Below are 27,543 nucleotides of genomic sequence, written 5' to 3'. Positions count from 1 at the left end.
GCTACTCAGGAGGCAGGACAATCGCTTGAGCCTGGGAGGCAGAGGTTGCAGTGAACTGAGATCGCGTCACTGCACTCCAGCCTGGGCGACAGAGTGAGACTCTGTCTCAAAAAAAAAAAAAAAAAAAGTAGTGAATAGATGGTAACTTCACTGGGCTAGACATTTTTTAGACATTTGCTGTTCTTGCTTAATTTTAAAAAGGGTTATCGGTATTTAGCCCACATTTCCTCACGTCCTACCTTGCCTCTAAGTACAAACTGGATCACAAAAATAGCAACACACCATATTTTTCTGTCTCCACTCCACCCATAGTTGTGGCACCTCTATTCTCCTGAATGTGCAGACATTCACCCTTTTAGCTTTGTTGGCTGTCAACCGCTGCTCCCTGCCCTCCCCTAAAATACTAGAAAAACATCACTGACCAATCGAAGTGAAGTATCTTATGAGACTTACTGCAGTATGAGAGAGCTCTGCCTTAACAGTGTCTAGGCAATGTCTCAGAGGGGAAATGACGGGGTAGGTTATTAGGGACTAAGCTGGGTGATTTCAGGGCAGGTCTTGCAAGGCAGGCCTGTAACTGGGATTGGGTAGATTTTGTGACATAATAGCTGTAGATTGGTGGGCACAGCAGGAGGAGAATATTGAAGCAAGTTTTGATAGGGAAGGTGGTATTCTTGTTAAGTAAACTCTTTGAGTTGGTTTACGATTTTATTTTTCAGGAAAATGTATTTCCTGGAGCAAGTACCTACATTTGCTTATTCTCAAAATGGATTAATATGGGAACAGAAAGCGATTCCCACGTCCGTTATTGTTTTACGCAGTGATGGAGAATTATGTTGGTTTCAGTACTCAGTTACTACATAGCGGTGATCATTTTCCTTTTCTCTGGCTCTGGTTTGTTGGGTTGTTGATTCTTTTTTTTTTTTTTTCCTCTCAAGTAGATGGCACTATAGGCATGTGCCGCCACACCTGGCTAATTTTTATATTTTTAGTAGAGACGGGATTTCGCCATGTTGGCCAGGCTGGTCTCAAACTCCTGACCTCCAGTGATCCACCCACCTCGGCCTCTCAAAGTGGTGAGATTGCAGGCGTGAGCCACTGCGCCCGGCCAGGTCGTTGATTCTTGACTACACTAATGGTGAAAACTCAACAATGTCCCAATAACCACCAAAGGCACCAGTGTCCACCAGTATGCAAAGTCACAACTGCCCCAGCAAAGACACAATACTCACTGAAGGTGCCACTGAGTCCAAGAAGATAAATGGACTTCTGTGCTCCCTTTCATTTCACTCTATTACATGGCCTACAAAACACTTCAGGCTTATTCTCCCCGGTGTCTTAGATTATTCTGAACTCATTCCTTCACTTGCTCTTAGATATTGCTCCTCTACCAAGGACTCGGGTTATAAGCTCATGGTGCCTAGTTTAAATTTAAATGAACAGTGCCACTTGCCTCTGATACTGTCCCCTAGTTCTTGACCTTCTCAGTATCCCAGCAGTGCTACTCTCTCTTGGGGTTCATTCATTCACAGGAAGCAACTTCATCCCTTATGCAAATAAATTCCTTATGGGTTCCTGTCATGGAGTCTCCAAACATACCTAACCTATCTAAACACTAAGGCCAATGCATGTTTTTCCCTCAAACCAGGCATCCTATTACATGTTGATTTAAATTTTAGATCATTTGAAATTCTGTTGGCTTAGAAACTTTTAAAGTGGTACTGTTTTGTTTGTTTGTTTGTTTGTTTTCCTTTGGAGATGGAGTTTCACTCTTGTTGCCCAGGCTGGAGTGCAATGGCGTCATCTCGGCTCACCGCAACCTCCACCTCCCGGGTTCAAGCAATTCTTCTGCCTCAGCCTCCCGAGTAGCTGGGATTACAGGCATGCGCCACCATGCCCAGCTAATTTTGTATTTTTAGTAGAGATGGGGTTTCTCCGTGTTGGTTGGTCAGGCTGGTCTCGAATTCCCAACCTCAGGTGATCTGCCCACCTCGGCCTCCCAAAGTGCTGGGATTACAGGCGTGAGTCACCACGCCTGACCGGTACTGTATTTTTGTATAAGCCAAAGTGGTTCTTACAAAAGCATGGATGTTCTGCCCTATTATAAACAGTGAACCAGAATTCTGAGTAAAAACTAAAACAACAGTAAAACATATGTGAATGTTCCTCTTTTAAAATTACAATTACTCACTTGCCAGGCTCTTCATGAGGGTTCAATACTGCTTTAGTGATGTGCATATAATTCAAATGCCATGAATATGAAGGGAAAAATCTGTCAGATATAATGTCCATAACTTATTTTCTCTTTCCTTGAAGCAGTGTTAATTCTTTTGTCAAAACTGAGACATTTTTCATGTGACAGAATTCTGTCCTTACCCATGACCCTGAATGAAAAAAGTCAGCTGCTTTTCCCAGTTGAGTACATTTGCATTTGTTGCTCATTGGGTCTGCTTCAAATTAATTTATAAATAAATTCAAAGTTCTGCTTTTGAGTAATGAAAGCATGCTTTACCATAGACAAGCGATGTTAGCTTCTAGCTCCATACCCAGCAACTGGCCTGGTTCAGCACTTCCAATATCTCTGCTTGGAGTATTTCCTTGTTTATAGCTGAGACACCCGACATGAAAGTTCTTAGTAAATATTATTTGGTGAAATTGTTGATAAGAAAAAGGGTATTGACCTCCCATTTATCCCTATCAGATTTAAGAAGCTATCTTGCTACACTCAGAAAGCTGTCTTTACAAATTGATCCTTATTTAGTACCTTCAAACAAAAAATTAAATGGGCTTCCATTCAGCCACCTCCTTTAGGGCAAGGAGACTCACTCTTTCCTTCAATCTCATTGCTCTTAAAAGTTGCTAGACACACATTCAATTGACAGAAGGGAGATTCAGTGTCTGTCCGTCTATAACAGTGATTGGATAGGAAAAGGTTTGGGTTTGGAGACTTAAATGAAATTGGAGCTTTTGAAATAGCTTGAATTTATGGAGGCCTGCTTGAGTTCAGCTTCCCCTCAAAAACAAAATCTAAACGAGGTTGACAATGAAGAATTATGGACTACACAATGGAAGAGTATCAATGTGTACAATTAATACTAGGAAACAGGTTGAGACATCTCCGTTTAAGCTACATGCCATCTGGCCTAGAAGCAGTCATTCTACCAGAGTGACATCAAAGGTCAGCAGGAGCGAGAGCCGTATGTCCCGCTGCCAGGCTCCTGGATTTTATTTCTCATTTAAGAGAATCTGATCTGTCATTCCTCTGGCTCCTGTGGGCTTTAAATTCACATAATCAACATATCACTGCCAGAGACTTAGTAATAGCTGAGGCAGTTTAAAGGTGAGTGGAGAATAATCGTGCTCCCAAGCCAGATGCCTTCAGTTCTGCAAGGAAACAAAAAGTCCATCTCAGGCTCCAAAAAGGGAGGCAAATTGCCCTGTTTGAAGGAGACCTCACCTCTCCTCCCAAATGTGCTAGTAGCTACATACTGCATGCTGGGAGGCCTGGCCCTTTGCAGAAGTTTAAGAGCAGTGGTCCTCAAAACATGGTCCACAGACCCCTGGGGATTCTCAGGGACTTTTCTGAGGGTCGTTGAGGTCAAAAGTATTTCCATAATAAGAGAAAGATGTTATTTGCCTTTTTCATCATTTGACATTTGTGACAATAGTGCAAAAGCAATGATGAGTAAAACTGCTGGTACCTTAGCATGAATCAAGGTAATGGGACCAAACTATACTAGTAGTCGGTGTATTTTCTTACTGCTACACAGTAAAAAGAAAATGTCAGTTTCACTTAAACATGTCCTTGGTGAAGTGTTAACAATTATTAATGTTATTAAATGTCAGCTCCTGAGTATACATCTTTTTCATATTTTGTGTGACAAAATGGAAAGTGCACATAAAGCACTTTTGCTGCACACTGAAGTACAATGGCTGTCTCAAGGAAAAGCACTAATGCCATCATTTGAGTTGGAAGGTGAACTGCTTTTTTTTTTGAGATGGAGCCTTTCTCCATTACCCAGGCTGGAGTGCAGTGGTGTGATCTCAGCTCAATGCAGCCTCCACCTCCCTGGTTCAAGCAATTTCCCTGCCTCAGCCTCCTGAGTAGCTGGGATTACAGGGGCACACCACCACACCCAGCTAATTTATTTTTTTTTTTTATTTTTATTTTTTTTTAGTAGAGATGGGATTTCACCATGTTGGCCAGACTGGTCTCGAACTCCTGACCTCAGGTGATCCGCCCGCCTCAGCCTCCCAAAATGCTGGGATTACAGACGTGAGCCACTGCACCCAGCCTATCTGCTTTTTTTTTTTAGGAACACTGTTTTTATTTGGAAGAACAACTGACAGACTGTGGTTATTTGAAATTGGGTATTTGGCAGATATTTTCTCAAGAAAATGAACTAAATTGGCCAGTAACTTCAAAGAAAATAACTGGCAGTATTTATTGCCAATGATAATATTTAAGTTTTTGAATGAAAATGAGAATTTGGAAAATCTTGTATTTGCCACCGTGAGCCTAACAGCTTCCCAGCACTAAGAACTTACCTGATAAGATCAATGGTGATTAATAATGAAGACAATCTTTTGAAATTGTATAATGAAATGTGGTTACATTTGGAAGATCTGCGTAATTCGGTGCACCCAATATTTTCCAAGTGCCCACGGTTTGGTGTTACAAAATCATAAATGTTTAAAAGACGCATTGAAATAAAGATAGCAATGGATTTTGTTGTAACAGAGTATGAAAACTTCATTGATGTGTTTTAGATTCTGCATTGCAGGTAATCTGTAACTGTTAATAGTGTATTGTATGTTTTTAAATCGCTGAGTAAATTTCAAGTGTTCTCACTACAGAAACTATGTTAATTATTTTGACTTCATTATTCCCCATTTTATTCATAAATCATGACATCACATTGTACCCCATAAATATATACAACTATAATTTATCAATTTACAATCAAAAACATTTCTTAAACTACCACTTGTTGAGTTTTGGTTTAGTTTCAGAGAATATTCACAGTTATCTCAAAACCTATTCAAATACCCTTATACACTTTCCCTTTTTCAACAATATATCTGTATGAAACTATATTTTCTTCCTATACTTCACCAAAACCAAATACAGATGCTCTTTGACTTACAGTGGGGTTATGTCCTGATAAACCTATCATAAATTGAAAATAGCATAAGTCAAAAATGCATTTACTACACCTAACCTACTGAACATCATAGCTTAGCCTACCTTAAACATGTTCAGAACACTTACATTAGCTTACAGTTGGGCAAAATCATCTAATACAAAGTGTATTTTATTATAAAGGGTTGAGTATCTCATGGACTTTACTGACTACTGTACTGAAAGTGAAAAACAGAATGGTTGTATGGGCCCTTGAAGTATGGTTTCTAGTGAATAGGTATCACTTTCACAACATTGTAAAATCGAAAATCCTAAGTTGTACCATTGTAAGTTGGGGTCCATCTGTATTAAAAGAGATTGAATGCAGAAACAATGAAGAATCAGCTGTCTTCTATTAAACCAGACATTAAAGAGATTTGCAAAAATTTAAAACAATCCCACTCTTCTCACTAATGTTTTGAAAGATATAGTTATTTTTCATAAAAATGTGTTATGTACATTAATGTATAATGGGTTTGTTATTGTTATTTTTAAATTTAAACTTTTTTTTTTTTAAGTTTCTTGAGAGACATATTCCACATAAACAAAAGCTCTTTGGGGTCCTCAATAATATTTAAGAGGGTAGGGTAGAGGAGTCCTGCAAGTAAAACGTTTGAGAACTGCTGCTCTAGGTGATCTTTAATGCCCTTCTCTTCCAGAGACAGCGCCATCCCTTCCCTCATCCACTGCCCTAAGCTCTGTCCCAGAGGTCCCGGAACATTCCCATCTTCTAAATTAGCTGATGGTGGCATGAGGAAGGGAAAGAAAGATCAAAATCACTTTCAGCCAAGCACTGTGTCATGTACTTAACATGTATATCTCATTTAACCCTCACAACAGCCCTGTGAGGTAATAATAATAATAATATGACCAAAGAGTGGGGCAGCAGGACACATAAAGAGCCAACATCATTGTAAGGGTGAGCAAAGCCACATGCTGGCTAAGTATTCGACCAAATAAATAAAAACATCTTAAATACAGTTACAGCACTACTAATTTTTGAGTACATGGTGGTGATGCTATACCTAAATAAATTTCATTGTAAAGCATTAGCAAATTCATAAAAGCATCTGATCATCATGGTATTTTTAAAAATGTTAATCAATGAACCACAACACACTTGTTTATTGACAATGGAAAGGGAACAAAGAGATCTTCATCTTGAAGAATATTGAGAATCACCGCACCGTAGCATTGTAAACTACGCTGAAGCCATAGCAAACTCAGTACATCCAGAACAATGCTAAGCTCTTTGGAATGATTTCCTTAACTCTAAAAGTCCACCTTTGCCATCAAAGTATTTAAGACACTAGTCAGGGAAGACAACAGATACATATTGAAGCCAACTAACAGCCCAGTACAATATAAGATTAGATGAGGGAAACTGACAGAAAGTGCTATAAGAGATCTGGGGACATAAAGAACTTTTGGTCAAGGTGATCTTAGATAAACTAAGATCAGATCTTCATCTTTCAAGATAGGATTTAAATGGGCAGAGAGGAGAGTCACTGACCTTCCAAGTCAAGCAACGACATGGACAAAGGCAGACATAGAAAGGGCAATATACTTGACTCAATAGAGGACTCATGAAGAAGCAGTGGGAGATGTGGTTGGGAAAGCTAGTTTAGGGCCAAATGTTGGAGGGTCTGGATGGACTAAGAAGCATAAAAACTTATCCCTATAGGTAATTCAAAATCCTCAAGTAAAAATATAAAAGAAAGACAGCAGAATGTGGCGTAGATTGGCAAACAGGAATAGGAATTGAAAGTCCTATTAGGAAGCAATTTACAGTTCAGGACTGAGATTGTTCAGGTTTGACTGGGGAAAATAGAAGCAAAAAGGAATGAGCGTGAGAGACATTGAAGAGTCACAGTTTGGTGATTAAGGCAATGGAGAGGAGGGAAAGAGAGAGGACTCAAAGTTTTCAAGCCCGAGACTGTCACATGGTTCAACGAGGGAGGGACCATTTGGGTTGGGGCCCATCTGCTTCCTCTACACCCTCTTAAGTTTGATCCTAGTCCACTACAAGGTCTGAGGCACATGTTTAGTGACATGGAAGAGTTTTGACTTAGTCTGACAACGTAATCTGAACAGTCTCCTGAACTTACTGCTGGTCAGTTCTTCAGCTGTTCGTGAGATGCCTGCCCCTTCCCGGCCCAGGACGGTAAGATCTGGATTTGTTGCAAAGGCTGCAGCTGCCCACTCACTGCTCAGCGCACATCCAGGCCTGCTCCCCTTACAGAACAATTCCTCTGGATTCTCCCTGGGCCTTTGAACCAGCAAGGACTTCGGGCTTGGCTTTCTTGTTTTTTGAGGATGCAGCCTTGGATTGGGGCCTTGGTTTTGGACTCAGTTGTACTCAGCTTTATTCCACAGCTGTGGGCAAGCAACACCTACCTCCACTCTCCCTGTTGCTTTCTCAGAACATTTTTCAACCTGCCTTGTCCCCATCAGTTGGAGAACAAGATCAGATAGACTTTTTGCATAGTACTAGGTTCAGTTCTGAAAAGCATTCGGCAACAGTTAAAGGAGATCGTAGAAATGGTAAGAAGGAGAAGGAAAGGAAAAAGCTAAAGATGAAAATTTTCAGTCTGGAGAATGGGAGGGAGGATGGCACGATGATGAGATAATCATCTTTGGGTACAGAAAGGGCTCTGCTGGAGAGAGGAAGCCTGGCTGCCCTCCCATCTGGCCAAGGGCAGACCAAGGGCTTAGTTACAGCATGGGGGTTTTACGTAAGTTAAAAGAATTTCTTGAACAAATGCGGAAATGGGTTTCAGAGGGGGTTTGTGTAATTGCCTTCACGGGAGATGGCTAAGAATAGCATAGCTCCTCCAGCAGCCGGAAGGCAAAGAGGTGTTCTGTGGACAGGCAGGAGGTGAACTTGGGTCATTTGTTGTTGCCCCTTCCATAACTCCTACCCTCTTCTTTTTCTATAGGAATACACATTTCTGCACTCTGTTGGGCCCCTGTGGAAGAACTCTGAACCCTTCTCCAGAACAAGGGCTCTTGGCCAATTCCTGGTATTTTTAGAAAATCAGCCTGTAAAGACTTTGCCCCCGTGGCTACCAGAGCACTGTAGTGGTGATCATTTTAAAAGCCATAGAGGTAATTTCTGACTAAATGATATCCTAGGCAGACTCAAAAATTGTTTCTTGAACTGAAGGGTTGCATGGCTGGGTTTTAATTAGAATGGATTAACACAGTGTTCCCATTTATAAAAGCCAAAATTGAAAAGAAGGAAATGCAATGAGGTAATTAAAGTGAGGAAAACATCCTCTGGATCCTCCCCCACCCAAATGGAACCATTAAAAAGACAGGGAAAATTAAATAAACATTTGTTATTTTTTGTAGACCTTGATAATGTCTGTTTATAAAATCTCAAGAGTGTCACATAGCTGTTTAAGTTTCTAGTGTGTATATACATACATGTATGTTTTTTCATGTGTGTACATAGTTTTGTACTATATAATCATAAACACATACACAGATTGTTTTTTGTTTACAATAGTATATGACAGTATATATAGGTAACACTTTTTTTTTCCTTTTTTCTCTTAACTGACTGATTTGGCAAAATCAAGAAGTTTGCATGGTGGTGCAATAAGATGACCTACATGATTCACCACTGCAAAATTTTGAAATGTGTCATTGGGTTTTCATTCCAAGCAGCAATGGAAAATCACTGGTAAGCGTTCTCTTGTTCGTCATGGCAACATCCTTTGATGGATACACCTGTAGAAAGGTGTTAAAGGGGGGGAATAAGGACAAAGGCCACGTGTGTTTTATCATTTATCAAAATTAAGGTTCTGCCATATTTTTACTAGAAAAAAAAAAAATACCGTGCCTACATATCAATTTCAAACCCATCAATTACTGAGTCCTGTCAGAACAATTGTCTCCTCAATAGCTCTCATATCTGTCGCTACTTCTCCATCCAATACCACCAGCCTGTTATGTCTCCCATGGATTACTGCAATGGCCTCCTGGCTGGTACCCCAGGCTCCAGTCTTCTTAACCCTCTTCAGGTATTTCTCACACCATCACCTTCTTACTCTTTATTAAGTAGAAACTTAATTGTGTCACCTGTTTGATTAAAATTGGTCAGTGGTTCCCTGATGCCTACAAGATTAAGTCCAAGCTCAGTATCATGACCCTTTAAGATCTTTCTCTGGCCTTTGCCAAACTCTCTTGCTTATCATTAACCCCTCCTCAGCTACTCTCCAAGCTCTAGCTCCAGCAAGCTCTGTCCACTCCCTCCCAGTGGGTTCTCTTTCTTTCCCTACCACACCTTTTTGCTTTTGAGCAGCCTGGCCTCTCTCCCTGGAACTGTCTGCCATCCACTTCCTTCCCTGGCTGTCTCTAATGGATGCTACACAACTCAGGTCCAGCTTCATCTCTTCCAGGAAAGCTTCCCAGCCAGGACCCCACACCAAGTTTAGTCTCTTACCTATGTTCCTACAACAAGTACAGCATTACCTACCATTGCCAGCAGAAAAGGGCTCCAAAAATGAGGGGAGAAAACCTTTTTAAAAGAATTTGATATTCAGTATTTCCCTAGAAAAGCATCAAAGTGATTGTTGTGGGGAAAAAAAATGAGGATTTACTTGGACTTTCTTGTATTTAACGTTAATTTTTTAAAAACTTTTTGATGCAATACACATACATATACAAAAGTGCACAAATTATTAATGTAGAAAGCATCCAGATCAAGAAACCCAACATCACCAGAACTTCAAAAGCCTCACCTTGTGAACACTTCCAGTTCCTAATCCCCAAGGGGTAACCACTCCTCTGACTTCTAACAGACTGGTTTTGCATATTTTTATATTTTATGTAAGTAGAATCATAAAGTATCTTCTCTCTTGTGTTTGGCTTCTTTCGTCCAACATTATGTTTGTGAGAAACACTCATCTTGTTGCATGTAGTTGCAGTTCGTTTGTTCTTGTTATTGTAGATCAATATTCAATTATTTACCTTCTCTATTGTTGATGGGCATTTGGATACTTTCTGTTTTGGGACTCTTATAAATAGTGCTTCTATGAAATTCTTCCACGTCTTTTGGTGAACATAGGTGTGCATTTCTGCTGGGTAAACATTAGGTTAAACAATATAAAATTGCCAATATTCAACCATTGTTTACCTACTAAGATGACAACTTACTACCTAGGAGTGGATTGCTGGGTCATCGGATACAAGTATATTCAGCTTTAGAAGATACTGTTAAATAGTTTTCCAAGGTGGCCATACAAACGTATACTCCCTCTAGCAATCTATGAGAGTTCTGCTTGTCTAAATGCTTTTTGATTTTAGCCATTCTAGTGGGGAGGGGGTAAATAGTTGAATCATGTTGTGGCTTAAATTTGCATTTCCTTCATGACTGGTGAAGTTAAGCACTTTTCCATCTATTTCTTGGCAATTTGGAATATCCTCTTTTGTGGTTAGCTCAAGTCGTCTGCCCAATTTTCTATTGAGTTGTCTGCCTTATTCATTTTGTATTATTTTTATTTCACAGCTGAGGGCATTAGAATGTTTTCATTGCTTAGTTCTATAAATACTTTTATCCAATTTTATTTCCAAAGAACTCTGTGTTCACCTCTATCCAATTATATATTACACTGCTGAAATTTTATTTATATATCTACTGTTCCTTATGAGTACAGTAATTTTCAAATTGTTAAACGATTGGAAACTGTAACTTAATTCATCATATTTCCAACCCTAGAATAATATCTATTAAGTACTTCAATACATATTTGTTCAGTTAACTGATATACACTTAACACTGTGTTCCTCCTAAATTTGTGTTAACTGTTTTGTACTTCCCTGTATAAAGTTTATTTCAGTAAGACAAATTGTGTGAATTATTCTGCCCATCTCCATTACCTTACAAAGGAACACTGCTACTTGCAAACATACAAAGATGAGGATCAGAGAATAGCAGAATTGTTTTCTAGTTAAGTAAGTGTCTATGAATAATAAGCAACAAAAACTTACCTAATTGATAAGAAAAAAAATTTTTTTTATTATTAAACTTTAAGTTCTGGGATACATGTGCAGAATGTGCAGGTTTGTTACATAGGTATACATGTGCCATGGTGGTTTGCTGCACCCATCAACCTGTCATCTACATTAGCTATTTCGCTTAATGCCATCCCTCCCCTAGCCCCCCCACCACCAACAGGCCCCGGTGTGTGAGATATTCCCCTGCCTGTGTCCCTGTGTTCTCATCGTTCAACTCCCACCTATGAGGGAGAACATGCAGTGTTTGGTTTTCTGTTCTTGTGTTAGTTTGCTGAGAATGATGATTTCCAGCTTCATCCATGTTCCTGCAAAGGACATGAATTCATCCTTTTTACGGCTGCATAGTATTCCATGGTGTGTATGTGCCACATTTTCTTTATCCAGTCTATCACTGATGGGCATTTGGGTTGGTTACAAGTCTTTGCTATTGCGAGCAGTGCTGCAATAAACATATATGTGCATGTGTCTTTATAGTAGAATGAGAAAAAATCAAAATCTTAATAGCTTAATGGGTAAAGGGCCTTGATATGTGGGTAATTTATATCAAGAGAGGTAGAAACAAAAAAGTGAATTGGTAAAATTAAACGACCAGTCACACTTTATTTATTTATTTATTGACTTACTTTCTTACTTACCTACTTACTTCAGGTTTTCTGTCACCCAGGATGGAGTGCAGTGGTGCATTCATGACTCACTGCAGTCTCAACCTCCCGGGCTCAAGTAATCCTCCCTTCTCAGCCTCTCCAGTAGCTGGTACTACAGGTGCGCATTCTACTATGCCCTTCTAATTTTTATATTTTTTGGTAGAGATGGGGTTTCACTATGTTGCCCAGGCTGGTCTTGAACTCCTGGGATCAAGCAATCCATCTGCTTCAGCCTCTCAAAGTGCTGGGATTACAGGCGTGAGCCATTCCATTCAGGCTTATTTATTTAATGGATGCAAAAATTACTAAAAATGAAATTAATAACATCTAAAGCTGATAAGGTTTTTGTAAATGTGGTACCTTCTTACGCTGTTCTTCATTGTGCTTTTTATTAGAGCTGATGGTTTACGCATCTTCTTCCCACATTATATTGTAACTTTCTTATGAGCAGGACCTACTTCTGATCCAGTCCTATTGTAAAACCGGTAGGTACCCTCATGCATACAACCTTATTAGAATGCAATTTGTTAGTGCATTTCAAAAGCCACAACAGCATATACATGCCTCCTTTGATGAAGTAAATTCACTCTTAAGTATTTAAGGAAACAATCTATAGGAAAGAAAATAAATATTAATAAATATTAATATTTTCATTTCTATTATTTACCATAGTGATAAATGAAATCAATAAATTTCTAAATAGAAACAGTTGAACAAATTATGTCACAGAAACTCTAAAGAATATCATTCTGCCATTCAAAGTGGAAGATTTTGCCAGGTGTGGTGGCTCCTGTAATCCCAGCACCTTGGGAGGCCGAGGCAGGCGGATCATGAGGTCAGGAGTTCCAGACCAGCCTGGCCAACATGGTGAAACCCTATCTCTACTAAAAATACAAAAATTAGCCAGGCATGGTGGCATGTGCCCATAATCCCAGCTACTCGGGAGGCTGAGGCAAGAGAATCACTTGAACCCAGAAGGCGGAGGTTACAGTGAGACGAGATCGCACCACTGTATCCAGCCTGGGTAACAGAGTGAGACTCCATCTCAAAAAAAAAAAAAAAAAACAACAAACAAAAAACAAAAAAAACAGAAGACTTTGAAGCACCTATGGATGTAGGCCGACGCTATTAGATGAAAAAGATTCAAAATCATATTATCCTCAGAATAAAATTATGCCATATAATTATACATGGGGCCATGGGAAAACACAAATACAAAAGAAATAGGTGGAAATTTCAAAGTAACAGGATGATGCAGAGCTTCTTTCTTAAATTTTATTATCATTCATTCACTCATTTCCCCTCCGCTCCTCTCCTGGACACAGCCACCATCATTTCTTGCTGGGATGATAGCAACCACTTCCTAACTGATCTTCATGCTTCTTCCCCTGTTCAACCACAGTCTGTTCTCAACACAGCCAGAGTCATCATGGAAATCACAGGTTGGATCTTGTCACTTTTCTGCTCAGAAGTCTCCAATGGCTTCCCATCTCACACAGAGTGAAAAAAAAGAGTTCTTACAGCAGTCTGTATGACCATGGACAAGCTGAATGTTGTTTTCATCCAGACATCATCTCATTCTGCACCCTTCCTTGCTCGCTCTGCTCCAGCCACACTAGTCTCCTTGCTCTTCTACAAATGTCCTGGGACGCTTCTACTTCTAAGTCTTTGGACTCACTCCTGCCTCTGCCTAGAAGCCTCTTCTGCAAGATAGGTTCTTTGCTCAAACATCTTCCTGACCATGCTATTTAAATTTGCAACACTCTGACATCCACATATTATATCCTCCTCTCTCCTTCATAACAAGTATTACCATTTACTATATCACGTTTCACTTATTTATTTTATTTTCTGACTCCTAGAGTATACGCTCTATGGAAGCAAGACCTTCTATCTGTTTGGTTTACTGCAATATCCTCAGCAGCCCCTAAAGAGTGCCAAGCACATAGTAAATGATCAATATTTATTGGTGAAATGAAGGAACAAATTTACTAAATGTTTATTCAAGGGCCTGTTATTTTTAAGACCCTGTGCTGAGTGCTAGAAATATAGTAGTGATACTAGAAATATAGTAATAAACAAAAGAAAGGCTTATTTTTTTGTTTTGTTTTGTTTTAGGGACAGGGTCTCACTGTGTCATCCAGGCTGGAATGCAGTGGCGCAATCATACCTCACTACAGCTTCAACCTCCTGATCTCAAGCCATCCTCCAGCTTCAGCTTCCTGGGTAGCTAGGACTACAGGTATGCTCCACGATGCCAAGCTGACTTTTTTTTTTTTTTTTTTTTAAGAAACTGGGTCTCACTATATTGCCCAGTCTGGTATCAAACTCCTGGCCTCAAGCAATTCTCCCACCTCGGCCTCCCAAAGTGCTGGGATTACAGGTGCGGGCCAACATGCCTAGCCCAAGAGGAAGTTTTAATATCATGGGACTTACAAGACAGTGGAGGAAGACAAACAATAGGAAAGAAGAGAGAGAGGAAAGGAGGGAGGGAGGGAGGAAGGAAGGAGAAAACTAGCAACAGTGGTAAGATCTATGAAGGTGCGAGCCAGGTGAGGTGATAGACCACATAGTTAAGGGGCCTAACTTCGACGAAGTTATGTGAAAGACATACAAAAAGCATTCCAGGCAAAACAGCAAAGGCCCTGAGACTGAGAAGGTAGGAGAAAGTTTAGTAAATTTACAGAAACAGAAAGACCACCAATGTAGCTAGAAAAAGGCTATGAAGAAGTGACAGCAGAAGCAGAGAGCCAGGTCCTGTAGGCCCTTTAAGTCAGGGAAAGTTGTTTGGATGTTGTTGTAAACACAATGAAAAAAAATTGCTAAAGGTTTTTTAAGCAGAGGAATGACAAGGCTGTTGTAATATTGTTCGTGAAGTTTTGGGCTAAAGTCACCAGAGTCCTGGATTACTCAAATTGCAATATGACAACTAGCACTCTGCCTCATGTGTTGTAGGCAGACATTAAATGACAGTTGATTTTTTTCCTTATTCTAAATATCACTTAGTACATATCACCAACTGACCTAGGTGAGGGAATACCTTTATTATTACCACCTTTTGTAGTTTTAATATGCTGAATGTTTTAAAATGGTTTTTATTCAATGCTTATAATAAAATTGAGATACTGAACATTCTGTTCCTAAAAAACCATTTATCCTCAATGAGGTTTTTGATTGATTTCTTCCCAACAAGCTCTGTGCATTAACTCAAACTCAATCTGCACCAGAGACTCTATGTGTGTGCAAATGAGAGTTGAAATGTGAATCTCCAAGGAGCAAGCTTGGCCCTTGGTGATATGTAAAAATTTCCTCCAGAGCATTTGTGACAAATCCACTCTAGCATTCTCCTAGATGTACTCCAAGGCAACTTTGGAAGGCACACAGAGATAGGTTCCTTTAATCTCAAATGAATTTTCCAAAGGCTAAGTTCTATGTCTTTAGGAGAAATGAAAAATACCAAATGTTCATGTGTGTTTATTTTATTAAATTAGCTAAGAAAAAATAGGATGGGTTTCTGTGTTAAATCAAATCTCCTAGTATTCAACAGTTTAAAGGAAACTTTAGACTCTTTAGTTACAGCCATTACTGGGGAAAGGCAATAATTCCATATAGAACTGTATCTATAGCAGCATTTCTTTCCAAATAAATTTTTATTAAATATTCCCATTAAAAAAATGAAATGTAGACTTCCAGTTGAATGTAGGAGACTCGGATGTAGATCCGCTCACTCTCTCACACAAAAAAGCTAAAAATATATTTTTTGAAAGGTATAAGCCCACATAGACAAAAATAATGGACCCCCTACTAGAAGCAAACTGAAATACTCTGTAGAATACCAGAAAGACTCAGAATTTGGAAGCTCTAGGTAACAGTAAATGTCAGAATGCATGATAAAGTTACAAGCGCTGGCAAGGATGTGGAGAAAAGGGAACCCTTACACACTGTTGGTGGGGATGTAAATTATACAGCCATTATGGCAAACAGTATGGAAGTTCCTTAAAAAATTAAAACTAGAACTACCATAGGATCCAGCAATCCCACTACTGAGTATATACGCAAAGGAAATGAAATGAGTATGTTGAAGAGCTATCTGCACTCCCATGTTTATTGCAGTACTGTTCCCAATAGCCAAGACGTAGAATCAACCTAAACATCCATCAAGGCAGGAATAATGTGGTATATATACACAAGGGAAAATTATTTAGCCATAAAAAATAGTGAAATTCTGTTACGTGTGACAACATGGATGAACCTGGAGCACATTATGTTAAGTGAAATAAGCCAGACAACAAAAAGATAAATACTGCATGATGTCACTCTGGTGAAATCTCAAAAGTGGTTCTCATAGAAGTAGAGAGTAGAATAGTGGCTGCCAGAGACTGGGGGGTGGGGAAGATAGGGAGAGGTTGTTCAAAGGATACATAATTACAGTTAGATGGAAGGAATTAATTCAAAAGATCTATTGTACAGCAAGGTGACTGTAGTTAATGATGATTTATTATGTTCTTGAAAAATGCAAAGAGAGTGAATGTTAAGTGCTCTCCCCACAAAAAATAACTGCATGAGGTAATGCAATCGTTAGTGAGATTTAACCATTCCATAATGTGTATGTATACTTCAAAACATCATGTTGTACATGATAAATACAGTGTTGTCAAATCTTAAAAAAATAATTAAAAAGAATGCATCATAGAGTCAAAACCAAGGTGATTGCTTAAAACTCTCTCAACTACCCATAGGCAGGACCACAAAGATTCTGTTCTCTGGAGAAAGTAACCTGCAAACTTTTCGGTTGCAGGGACTGAACAGAGAGGGTGAGGGTAATCATGGGGCTGAACACAGGTAGATTTCAGGGAGGTCTGCCAACTGAACTGAGGGGATGCCCCAGCCTGGACATCCAGGACTTAGAGTCACCATAGTTAATGTTTGCCTAAGAAAGCACTCAGACCAAACTGGATTCAAATCCACGCTGCCAGTTGCTAGCTAAATGATCATTAATGAAGTCATTAACCTCTTCAAGCCTCAGGTCTCTTACCTGTAAAGTAGAGATAATAATATGTATCCGAGTTGTTGTGATAATTAAATTAGATAATATAAAAAAGGTATTTAGTACATGTTTGGCACATTATACATAATAAATGGTAGCAAGCATTATCAGTAAAGAGCAGGGTCTAGAATCCTTTCTGAAGGACTTGAAACTACCATTAAGTATATGTAAACTGACTCCTTTCTTTACATTATTTTCTAACAGATTACTATAGAAGTATAACCTGAAGTCTTCAGTAAGTCACAGGTTACAATCACGTTTGGTCGGGAGAACATTCCAGAATGGGCTCTGAAGTTAGACAAAATTGACTATTTCTGGCTCTTGCAATTACTAATGTGATCTTGACAAGTCACGTGTTTCTCACCTGTGAAGTTGGAATAGCAACAACTATGTGCAAGATTGTTGCGAGGATTGGCCATAAAGCAGGCATGCCCCAGCAGAGTGCCTAGGACATAGTGGGTGTCAACAAACAGAAGCCATTTTCACTATGATTATTATTAGGCCAAAAAAAATTATAAATGCCAATTGAAAATGTGATCAACTTTGGAATAAATATGCTTTGGGCTATTTTTGCCATTCATCAAATATCACTGGGGTGGGAGGGTTGTCTGACTGTTATCCAAGTACTGGGATTCCACTGACTTCTAAATCAATTTGGAAATTAACACAGTGTACTTCTAAATGGTAAACTATACGTCTTTTTTTTGTCTAGGACATTTGCAGACATTTCAGCCAAACTGGCAGGGAAAATGATACTCAATATTTTAGGTAGCTTTTTACACTGGGATTTTAACTTATGCAGTTTTTCTTTCTCTGTAAAGTAGAGTCTCTGGCCAGAATTAATTAGAACAGCACTTTTGTGGCTTGTACATGGACACTCATCTTCATTTCTTGGACTCTGAGCCTCAATTTCTCATTCAAGTGGAGAAAGCATATAACAAGAATATGGTGAGTAGTATTTTTCATCTCATAATCAATGGAGAAGTAAAAACTATTATATATAAATTCTCTGAAAATACTGGAAAATATTGCACTTTCAACAATATTTTGTAGGATATTTTAGTTACTTTATCAATGGTATATATTTTAAAAGCTTAGAACATATTATAAATTCATGGCTTTGCCACAGATTCTTATGTTCAGTTACCTTTCTAATTGAACCAATTAACAAAACAAAATACACATTCAAATGAAACATGTATCTAAACCATTTAGGAATAATTAAAATTATAGATCAGGTTTTCTTTCACTGATCACAAATCATGGTAATGCTTTTGTGGTGCTCATTTCCGGGCTCACTTTGGTGTGTTTATTAAAGCATGGTATTGTCAGATCACAGGGAGTATCTCATTTTCATTTTCATATCTCCAATTCTAAAGGGAATTAAATTATCCAATTAAGCTGTTAATTAAAAAGACTCCTACAGAATAAACTGCAGGCTACCAATGGCATTTTCAATTTTCATTGCGCTGTGCTCAAAAGCAATTTTCTAAATTCAAAAGAACTCGAAGTTACTGCCCCGTACTTCACTTTATAAGGTGTGACTGGGAATGCTCCCTGAGAACTAAACCCATTTGTTCTTCATTCTGGGCACACAGCTAGACTACATGTCCCAGCCTCCCCTGCAGTTAGATTTAGCCAATGGAATATGAGCAGAAGTAATGTAGGCAACTTCAAGGACTATCGCAAATCTTCCACTCAATATCTTCCATGGCCTTTTTCCCTCCACTGGCTTCTTATAGATGAGCATACTTTCAATCATGTGTTGAAAATGGCAGAACCATAATATGGAAGGAGACTGGGTCCCTGAGTCACCAGTTAGAGGAGAGAAACTCACTGATAATACCCATTATGTGTGTAATGAAAACAAGAAATAAACTGGGTTAAGCCATTGAGATTATCTGTTTCTACAGCTAGTGTGATCTTAATAAAAAAAAAAAAAAAAAAAAAAAAAAAAGCAAGTGAACTTGAGGCGCATGCAAATATCTTAAACCTAATTGGAAATAGCCTCTTCCAAATTTTGATCAGGTCCACTTAGATACATATCTAACACTGTCATTTATATGCATCTTTCCTTGTGCCACTTCCCTATACACAAAAATTCTCATTTCATGGATCAGCTTAGAAACTAGAATAAACTCTCCAAGAAGGGCACAACAGGCCGTGCTCAGCTGCTTATTACCCACAATCTCTGTGCCCTGTGATGTCCATTTCCTGTACATGATGATGGTATGAGCTATGACATAGAAGGGCTGACCTGGGATCCTACAAACCAGTACTTTTCCAGATCTTAGAACATATCAGTGCCAGAAAGGTGTTTAAAATAATCAACAGGGGACTCAATTTGCACTGTCAGCATAACCCTAAAAGACACCACAGAGAAATCAGTATAAATTCTATTGTACGCCTCTGGATTTGTCTGAACTCAGGGAGGCAGTCAGGCATGCAGAGTCCCATACCACTCAGTCATTGTCTAACGGTCACCAGACACTTCCAGTTCTCTGAAAGTACATCGGGCAAAGAGGCTCCAGTAGCATGAGGGCAGCCATCCTAGCGAGTCAAAGCCAATTAGAAAAAAAAGCAGAGCGAAAATGAGGTAAGGGCACCCAGTAAAAGGAATTTGCTGGGATCTGTGCAGAGGAAACACCAATAGTATCCACCAGACAAAAGCTGAATAATTCTTTCTCTGTGTTCCAAACCACAACCTGATTGACTTATATATCATAATCACTCAGTAGGGTTATTGAAACAGTTTATATATCCATCTCCCATGTTAGACCAGACTGTTCACTGAAGCCCAGACACTGTATATTATCCACCTAAATATAGCTGGTTTAGTGATTTAAATATGAGTGCTCAGTTACTGTGTGCTGGGAATGAATAACTATAAATCGACTGGATTGTTAAAGAATGATGATAACACAGAGATTCTTTGATTTGATAGTAACTGTGATGTTCATTGTCACTTTTGTGAGATCAGCCCTATCCCCTATCACCGTTGATAATTTGCTCAGAGGCATCTCTTTCTCTATAGAAATATTATTACAAAGGCAGTAAACCATATCTGCTGACTTACATTCTGGAAGAAAATATAATGACAACCTCGTAAATACCTTCTTGTCTATGGAGAAAGTTACTGCATTCAAATCCCACTTTTCTAAGCCAAGAAAGCTAATATAGTACAGTTATTGTACACTATTTTTTGGCAAATGTTGTGTAAAACAGGATGGAATATGTTAACAGATCTAATAGATTTTAATATTTTTAAAAAAGAAAGACACAGAAAGCCTTCAACCAACTTTTTATTGTCCTTAAAATGATTGTTTACATCGTTTCATGAGTAGAAGAAAATACAACCAGTCTCACAATAACCATTTAGATATAAAATGTATAATCCAAGAACATCTCTCTTCAAACCAGTAGGACACTGTCACTGGTGATGAGAATGTTGTTATATGAAGCAATCGTATATTCTTCCATAATTTAATATGCAACTGAGGCATTATGTTAAATGTATCAAGGATGAAGCCTATCAAATGCTAAGTGATTATAGAAATACTGATTGAATAAATTTACTTAGAAATGGGATAATCTAAGGGATAGAGGTTAATCCACAGGTCAGTAGACCAAAGCCCAAAGACTACCTTTCCTTCCTGTGGGATACTTGACAAGAGATTTCAGGCTTCTCCACTTCTTTGGCACAAGCATAATCTGTCTGGCAAGCCATAGTTCCTAGTTGCTTCTTAGTGATGCTCCAGGGCTAAATAAGATAAAATTTATGTGCTATGCTTAAGCTCCATTGAGGCAAGGCACTAAATAAACTTCAGGATAATTTATGAATCGTGTTTGCATTAGTGATGTCCAAGTCCATCTCATAAAATGAATAAATGAGAACAGGAGGCCAATGCTGAGCACTTAGTGAAAAGCTCAGTATACTTTGGGCAATGGTGATGAGCCCAAATAAAACCACTTTATATCTAAAATAATTTTTTACTAATCCAGGAGATTTTCACAAACACAAAAACCCTAACTCCTTCCAATGCCCAGACAATAGTTCACTGGCAGAACATCTGGTGTGTGAATCAGAGAACTGTATTATAGCAGCCCTAGTCTGATATCTAATATCTAATATCCTTTTAATTTACCATCATTTTTTTTAAAACTTTATGGCTCTACTCCAGTGAATGTGCTTAGCAAGGAATGCCAAGATCCTGTCTTCTCTTCAGAGCCACAGGCCAGCGTCTCCCTACTTTTTTCTTTCCCTTCCAGTTGCATTTTACCTTTCTCTTTCTACCACTTAATCAGTGTCTGTTAATCTTAGCAATCTGTATCTAAGAGAAAGGACAGTGAGAATGTAATTGGAAGAGTTAAACATGAGCATATATTTGGAAATTCAATCCTTCTAATTGTTCTAGCTAGTAGTGATGATTTGGTATTGCTGCTTTTGCTTTGTTGTTTTGTTTTGCTTTGTTTTAGTAATGGACATCCTACCTACAATTTTCAGTATAACAGTTACAGCAAGTAAAGTGAATCAGGATAAGGTAAGCTTCTTATCTAGAAACTGTGAGGGCCCCAACTAATCACCAACCACTTTTGCTAAACCAACAAGTGACTTAATTTCTGTTTCCAAAGCCATAACTCTATGCTTTTATCAAACACTTTCTCTGACCTGCAGGAATGTGTTTATTTGGAGTTTATAAAGGAAATCTAGAAGGGAAACACTATTCATATAAGCATGACAAACCTCAGCTGATTTTAAACAAACACCCAAGTGCAGGAATAAAACAGAGTATCTTATATGTCTATAAACCAAGTCAGAATGCTTCCTCCAGAGAAAAGACACATACATTCCCAACCTAATACTGCTTGTTTTTAGAAATACGAACTAAGGTCATATTAAGCCAGGTTAAGAGGAGGAGAAGGTAGCTGCCCTTCACAAGTTTATCCATTCAGAGAGGAAGAAGTCAAGGGGAAAATTGCTCTCCTCTGACTAATGCAGTATAATTGTTTCCTCATGATGGTGCCCCTCCATTTTTCTCCCTTCAGACGTTCCCATGGCTACAAAAGGACATGACATACACACACACACACACACACACACATACATATATATATATTTTAAAAAGAATCACAAATCGCAGGGACATAAAATGGCTTCCTGTGGTTAATCTGAATTTGTCATTTTGCTTTTGAGATTTTCCTATTGGCCCACTTAACCCAGCACCTCATGTATAATGAATAATGTAAAGGGGGTATGGGGATGCCTATTTTAAGAGACCAAAAATGCCAGGTAACAACTTTAAGGCCATTACAATTTTATCCTACACACACACACACACACACACACACACACACACACACACACACACACACTCACTAATAAGAAAGGAGTTCACTTAGAAGGATAATGCTCTAAGGATAAAACACATAGTACTGCTCTTTCTCACAACTCTTTAGATGACTTGAAGAGTAAAAATTATGTTTATTTGGACTATGCAGGGAATTTTAAATTGAATCAGTAAATTCCAGAATGTCATCAATCAAGAAATTTTTTAAAAAGAATTTTTTTAAAGAGAGGTACCATTAAGCTGAAACAGAAGGGCACATTTCTCCCTCCTCAATGTGATGTTTGTTCCTTTGCACTAAAGGGGAGTGAAAGTCATATGTTCCTAATGGGGAATCAGAAAATTGTTTTCTCAATGTCTGCTCATTTCAAAACCAGTACAATGCACACATGTGAAGCTAATGAAACAAACAAGAATTAGACTTAAAAAAGTGTCTAGCAGACAATCACTGCAGTTCATACAGATTGGACAAAATTTTGGAGATTTCATCTCCTAGTTTCCCTGCTGTTATGTAACTAGGAGGTTTTACTTCTTCTGGGACCTAAAGATATATCCTCATTCCCTTTTTTCTATTTAATAAACTCAAATCCGTTACCTAGTAGCCTTTCTGCCAGCTTTGTTCATGCTGACTTGAACAGGGCAATCTGCTACATCAGATGCAAGCTGTGAGACACGTTTTCATTCCAATAGACTCCAAAGCTGAAGGCAAGAACTTCATCAAAAATTGTAAAATGGAGATCAAACATATTTCTAATTTAACTACCTTAGAGTTGAGGAATGCTGTGTAATTACTGTCCATAAAAACTTGCACTGCATTCCACAGAGCAGCACGCCCTCCCAGGTGTTCATGCACGTGTCTTCATCGAGAGGCTACAAGTTTAATAGATTGAACTTTTAATGGATACATCAATTTAGGCTTCCCAAAAAGCTATAGATTGAAATGGTATGTACCACATAACTGTGGCTAACACACTAAAATGGACAATAGCAACAATTTAGCAGATAGCATTTTAACAAAAGTAGCCTAGGGATTTATTTTTGTTGGTTTGATTTTCTAAAAAAACATACTTGGTTCATGCTTGTATTCCATTTTATAAGCTCTACAACTTTGAACATATACTGTCTAGATCCAAGCAGGTCACCTACCCAAATAATGAAAATGCACTAAAAATGAAAGTCTCCAGGCCTAAAGCAATGGGCGATGAAGGCTCAGTGCAGCCTCTGCTGGCACTGTGCAACTGTCTCAGGATGCCACAAACCAGCGTCCCAGCTACCAGAGTCGGCAGGAGTCCATGCCTCTGTTCATCGTGGAATTGGGTGGACAGTTAAATGCTTTCTGGAATTCTTCAAAGTTACTAATTGCACCATTGACCCTGAAAAAAGGTATGTCAAAGCATATGTCATACAATTCTTGCACATCAACAGGTTCTGTATAAAACTATAGCAGAATATTGCTAAAAAGAATGTTGCCATTCTTTTAATCTATTTACAGGGAGACAACTTTTCCAAAAAAAAATGAACAGACTAGAACCAGCATCTCCTGAATGCCAAGCAAATGCCCCATTACTCTTCCAACAGTCTTCAAATTCTTATAAAACTGTATTGTCACCAGTATTAGTTTTTCTAACTTTTTAAAAACTTTATAGAAAATATAACTGACCTATACAAAATATTACATGTAGAACTTGACAGTTTTTTGTGTGTATGTGCCCGTATTTCACTACCTGCCAGATCAAGACATTCCAGCACCCAGTAGGCTCCCGCCTGTTCCATACCAACAGCATCTCCAAAGATAACTACTATTCTGACTTCTATTGCCATAGCTTTGCCTGATTTTGAACTTCATGTGAATGGAATCCACGGTATGTACTGTTTGGTCTTTGACTTCTTTCACCGAATATAATGTCTGTAAGAGTCATCCATGTTGTTGCATTTCCCGCTATTTTTAAAGAATTCATTCAATCTACAGAAACATTTTCTCTGAATTAGTGTTAGGTATGGAAGCTCATAGTTGCCCAGAATTTGATTAATGCAACAATCAATTAATGAATGGTATCTAGTTATTACTGATGAGTAATTCTTCACTGGAGTTAGCTCCAATATATCACATTCTTATAGGCTTCCAACTACAGTAAAGACTGGATTCCTATGCAGTACTTTGATTGCAGCTGTCTTTTGGAAGTGATATTGCCGTTGTGTGATTTCTGCTGCACTCAAAATCTACAGTTACTGCAGACCTCAGTAACAAGCCAGCACACACACAAAAAAACTTCCCCCTTTCATCTACTTCTTACTCAACTCCATGTTCAAAGGGTTGACTAGAGACTCAGCATTCTCAGTCACTATTTCTTCCCTAATGACTTTGTTACCTACGGGCATTTGAATAAATGTAATGCACTATATCCAAAAAATCCTCATAACCGCTTGTGTTTTAGCTGAATATATGGGTAGGGATGCATATTTCATAGTATGATTCACCCTAGGCAAGTGTTAAAGATAGAATATAGCTGATAATTAGTAAGCATACACTGTAAAATTCAACATTACAGGCAACTAGTTAAAGGAAATAAGTTTCTGAAAACTTGTATCTGTTGAGTAATTAATCTACTGTGTGGTTTCATCTGCACCATTTGTCAGTGGGAACACATTTTAGTACATTCGAGACCGTCAGCCTTCATGACAGTTTAGCCCAGTGGCGGAGAAATTTCCAACACAGTGATTAGATTTTTATGCTAGTGGGTAATTTATAATAAATTTCTGAAGCATTTCTAAGGCAAGATCTTAGGAATAAGATTTTAAAATATAGAAGAAATTTTAGATAGCTTTCTTGCAATATGCTAATGGATTCATTTAAACATTAAATATAAAGATATCCAGATATAATATCCTAAACAAAGAATGAATACATATAAATTGTTATGGTTTTTGCATTTCTCATCATACTTATCTTTCCCGTACTACAGAAAATTTCTGTCAACCTATAGGACCGAGTACAGGGTGAGTAATATTAACTTTAATTTTATTTGTACTTAATGTTTTATACATTCTGACAAATAAGACTGTAATTCATAATCCTCTTCCCTTTTTGTATAAGCTACTGTTTCAAAATATGATCCAAAGTGCAAGCCAAAATGTAGACTCTCTAACTCTAGATATAAATTATAATTGCTAAATAATACTATGTATCCTCCTTTGTGTTCAGAGCTATTTAGAAAGTGGCCATTCATTCATGTTTGCTGTTTGACTGTGTGAAAGAAGAAGAGGTATTAAAGGGGATATTCTTTACAACAAAGTAAACCATAGCTCTAGGTGTTTTAAGGCAGAGTACATCAAATCTCATCCTTGCCTAAGACAATAAAGGCTTTTTGGACCAAAAGAGTAAGCAGTTGAGTAAGTCCAATAATGCAGTTTACTGAGAGTCTTTCAAAAACTGGAAGATAATGCGATGTAATACTAAAGCTATGATTTGGATTCCAAATTACCTCTGGAGTCTTGTATAGTCTCATTGGCACTTAATGTAGCACTAGACTAGAGATATGTACAAGTACCCACCAGCAGAAATTCAGGTGAGAGAGTGCTGACTAAACCAGCTTACTACTAATGAAAGAAGATACTTAGTTTCTGTGTGGCCAGATATTTTTTGGCTGCAAAATGGAAATCATACAGTTCACAATATGCGATTTTTTTCAGATCACCTATCTGGTAGAGCCCTTGGATGGCTGGGTAGGGGAGAAAGGGGGGAGATGCACTGTTAAAAACTGCCGTCACCCCTTTGCCCATTTACCTAAACTGAGGGGGACTGTGAGCACCAATTTGGACTTGTTCTCGGGCAGCTTCTGGTCTGTAGGAATTGCACCTCACCTAGAAGAGAAAAGCATCCCAACAAATGAGCTTTCATTCCAATTATGTATTTTCTACTGTCTTAAATGCTCCAAATTATACTGAAGAATAATTTTAGAATCAGTGGATGACAAACAGTTTTAGTAGATCAAATAAAACCGTCATTGGTAATAACATCTATTATTCTGATCCCCAGAGTAGAAGATTCTATCAATGTGAATAATTTCACAATTTGAGTAAGTGAGAAAGGTTTTCAGACAAGTGCTTTAAATCAAGAGAATCATATATGTGCCCAGGAATCCACTAGTGTATTCATTCAATGAATTTAATGTTTGAAATAGTCCTTCTCAAATTTAACCATACTCATTCAAATCAATAAAATGAATCAGCCACCCATTATTGAGGATGGTGATGAGAAGTTAGTAGTCTGCCCCTGAGTGCCTTGCTTGCTTCACCCTAGTCTGGGCCTAGGATTGATGTACACTTCTCCATCTCCTTTGAAGTTGGGCATGGCGATATGGCTTGTTCTGGCCAATGAAGTGTGAGCAGAAGCCGAAGTAATATATGTTACTTCCTGGCAGAAGCTTTAAAACCTGACAGAAGTTTTAAGAGCCTTAAGAACAATTGAAGATGCTACACTAACGGCCAGTGCACACATCCTTATCCTTCTTTTCTACTTCTGTGTTATCCACAGAAGCACATGCCAAGATACAGACTCTAAAACCCAAGTTTTGTGTCTGTTTGTTTGTTTTGACATGGAGTCTGGCTCTGTCACCCAGGATGGAGTACAATGGCACAATCTTGACTCATTGCAACCTCCACCTCCTGGTTTCAAGCGATTCTCCTGCCTCAGCCTCCCAAGTAGCTGGGATTACAGGTGCACACCACCAAGCCCAACTAATTTTTGTATTTTTTTTTATTAGACTTTAAATTCTGGGGTACATGTGCAGAACGTGGAGGTTTGTTACACACGTATACATGTGCTATGGTGATTTGCTACACCCATCAACCCGTCCTCTACATTAGGTATTTCTCCTAATGCTATCCCTCCCCTAGTCCCCCACCCCCTGACAGGCCCTGGTGTGTGATATTCCCCTCCTTGGGTCCATGTGTTCTCATTGTTCAACTCCCATTTATGAGTGAGAAAATGTGGTGTTTGGTTTTCTGTTCTTGTGTGTGTTTGCTGACAATGATGGCTTCCAGCTTCATCCATGTCCCTGCAAAGAACATGAGCTCATTCTTCTACATGGCTGCATAGTATTCCATGGTGTATATGTGTCACATTTTCTTTATCCAGTCTATCATTGATGGGCATTTGCATTGGTTCCTAGTCTTTGCTATTGTGAACAGTGCTGCCATAAACATACGTGTGCATGGCATCTTTATAGTAGAATGATTTATAATCCTTTGGGTATATACCCAGTAATGGGATTGCTGGGTCAAATAGGATTGCTGGTTCTA

At 38.5% G+C, this 27,543-nt stretch overlaps 1 protein-coding gene and 2 long non-coding RNA genes across 3 annotated transcripts in view; 2 read left to right on the top strand and 1 right to left on the bottom strand.

The window, feature by feature from the left end:
- Window positions 1–21,504, top strand: part of LOC126946733 (uncharacterized) — a 43,407-nt gene extending 21,903 nt beyond the window's left edge. Inside the window, exons 3-6 of the long non-coding RNA XR_007722743.1 lie at window positions 8,122–8,290; window positions 8,767–8,870; window positions 13,969–14,092; window positions 17,722–21,504. This is a non-coding gene — a long non-coding RNA (uncharacterized LOC126946733). The remainder of the gene's footprint in view (window positions 1–8,121; window positions 8,291–8,766; window positions 8,871–13,968; window positions 14,093–17,721) is intronic.
- A 1,602-nt stretch (window positions 21,505–23,106) lies between these two features.
- The window catches only part of PHEX (phosphate regulating endopeptidase X-linked), a 221,706-nt gene continuing 217,269 nt past the window's right edge, over window positions 23,107–27,543 (bottom strand). The window contains exons 21-22 of the mRNA XM_050777361.1: window positions 26,027–26,103; window positions 23,107–23,615 (exon numbers count right to left, since the gene is read on the bottom strand). Coding sequence (XP_050633318.1) covers window positions 23,513–23,615; window positions 26,027–26,103 — 180 coding nt within the window. The 3' untranslated portion in view covers window positions 23,107–23,512. The remainder of the gene's footprint in view (window positions 23,616–26,026; window positions 26,104–27,543) is intronic.
- LOC126946735 (uncharacterized) overlaps window positions 23,531–27,543 on the top strand; it is a 57,180-nt gene continuing 53,167 nt past the window's right edge. The window contains exons 1-2 of the long non-coding RNA XR_007722745.1: window positions 23,531–24,104; window positions 25,206–25,239. This is a non-coding gene — a long non-coding RNA (uncharacterized LOC126946735). The remainder of the gene's footprint in view (window positions 24,105–25,205; window positions 25,240–27,543) is intronic.

The sequence above is a fragment of the Macaca thibetana genome, chromosome X (genome assembly GCF_024542745.1).
Source record: "Macaca thibetana thibetana isolate TM-01 chromosome X, ASM2454274v1, whole genome shotgun sequence".
NCBI lineage: Eukaryota > Metazoa > Chordata > Mammalia > Primates > Cercopithecidae > Macaca > Macaca thibetana.
Note: the sequence above shows the minus strand (reverse complement) of the source record. Positions and strands in the feature narration are given on the sequence as shown.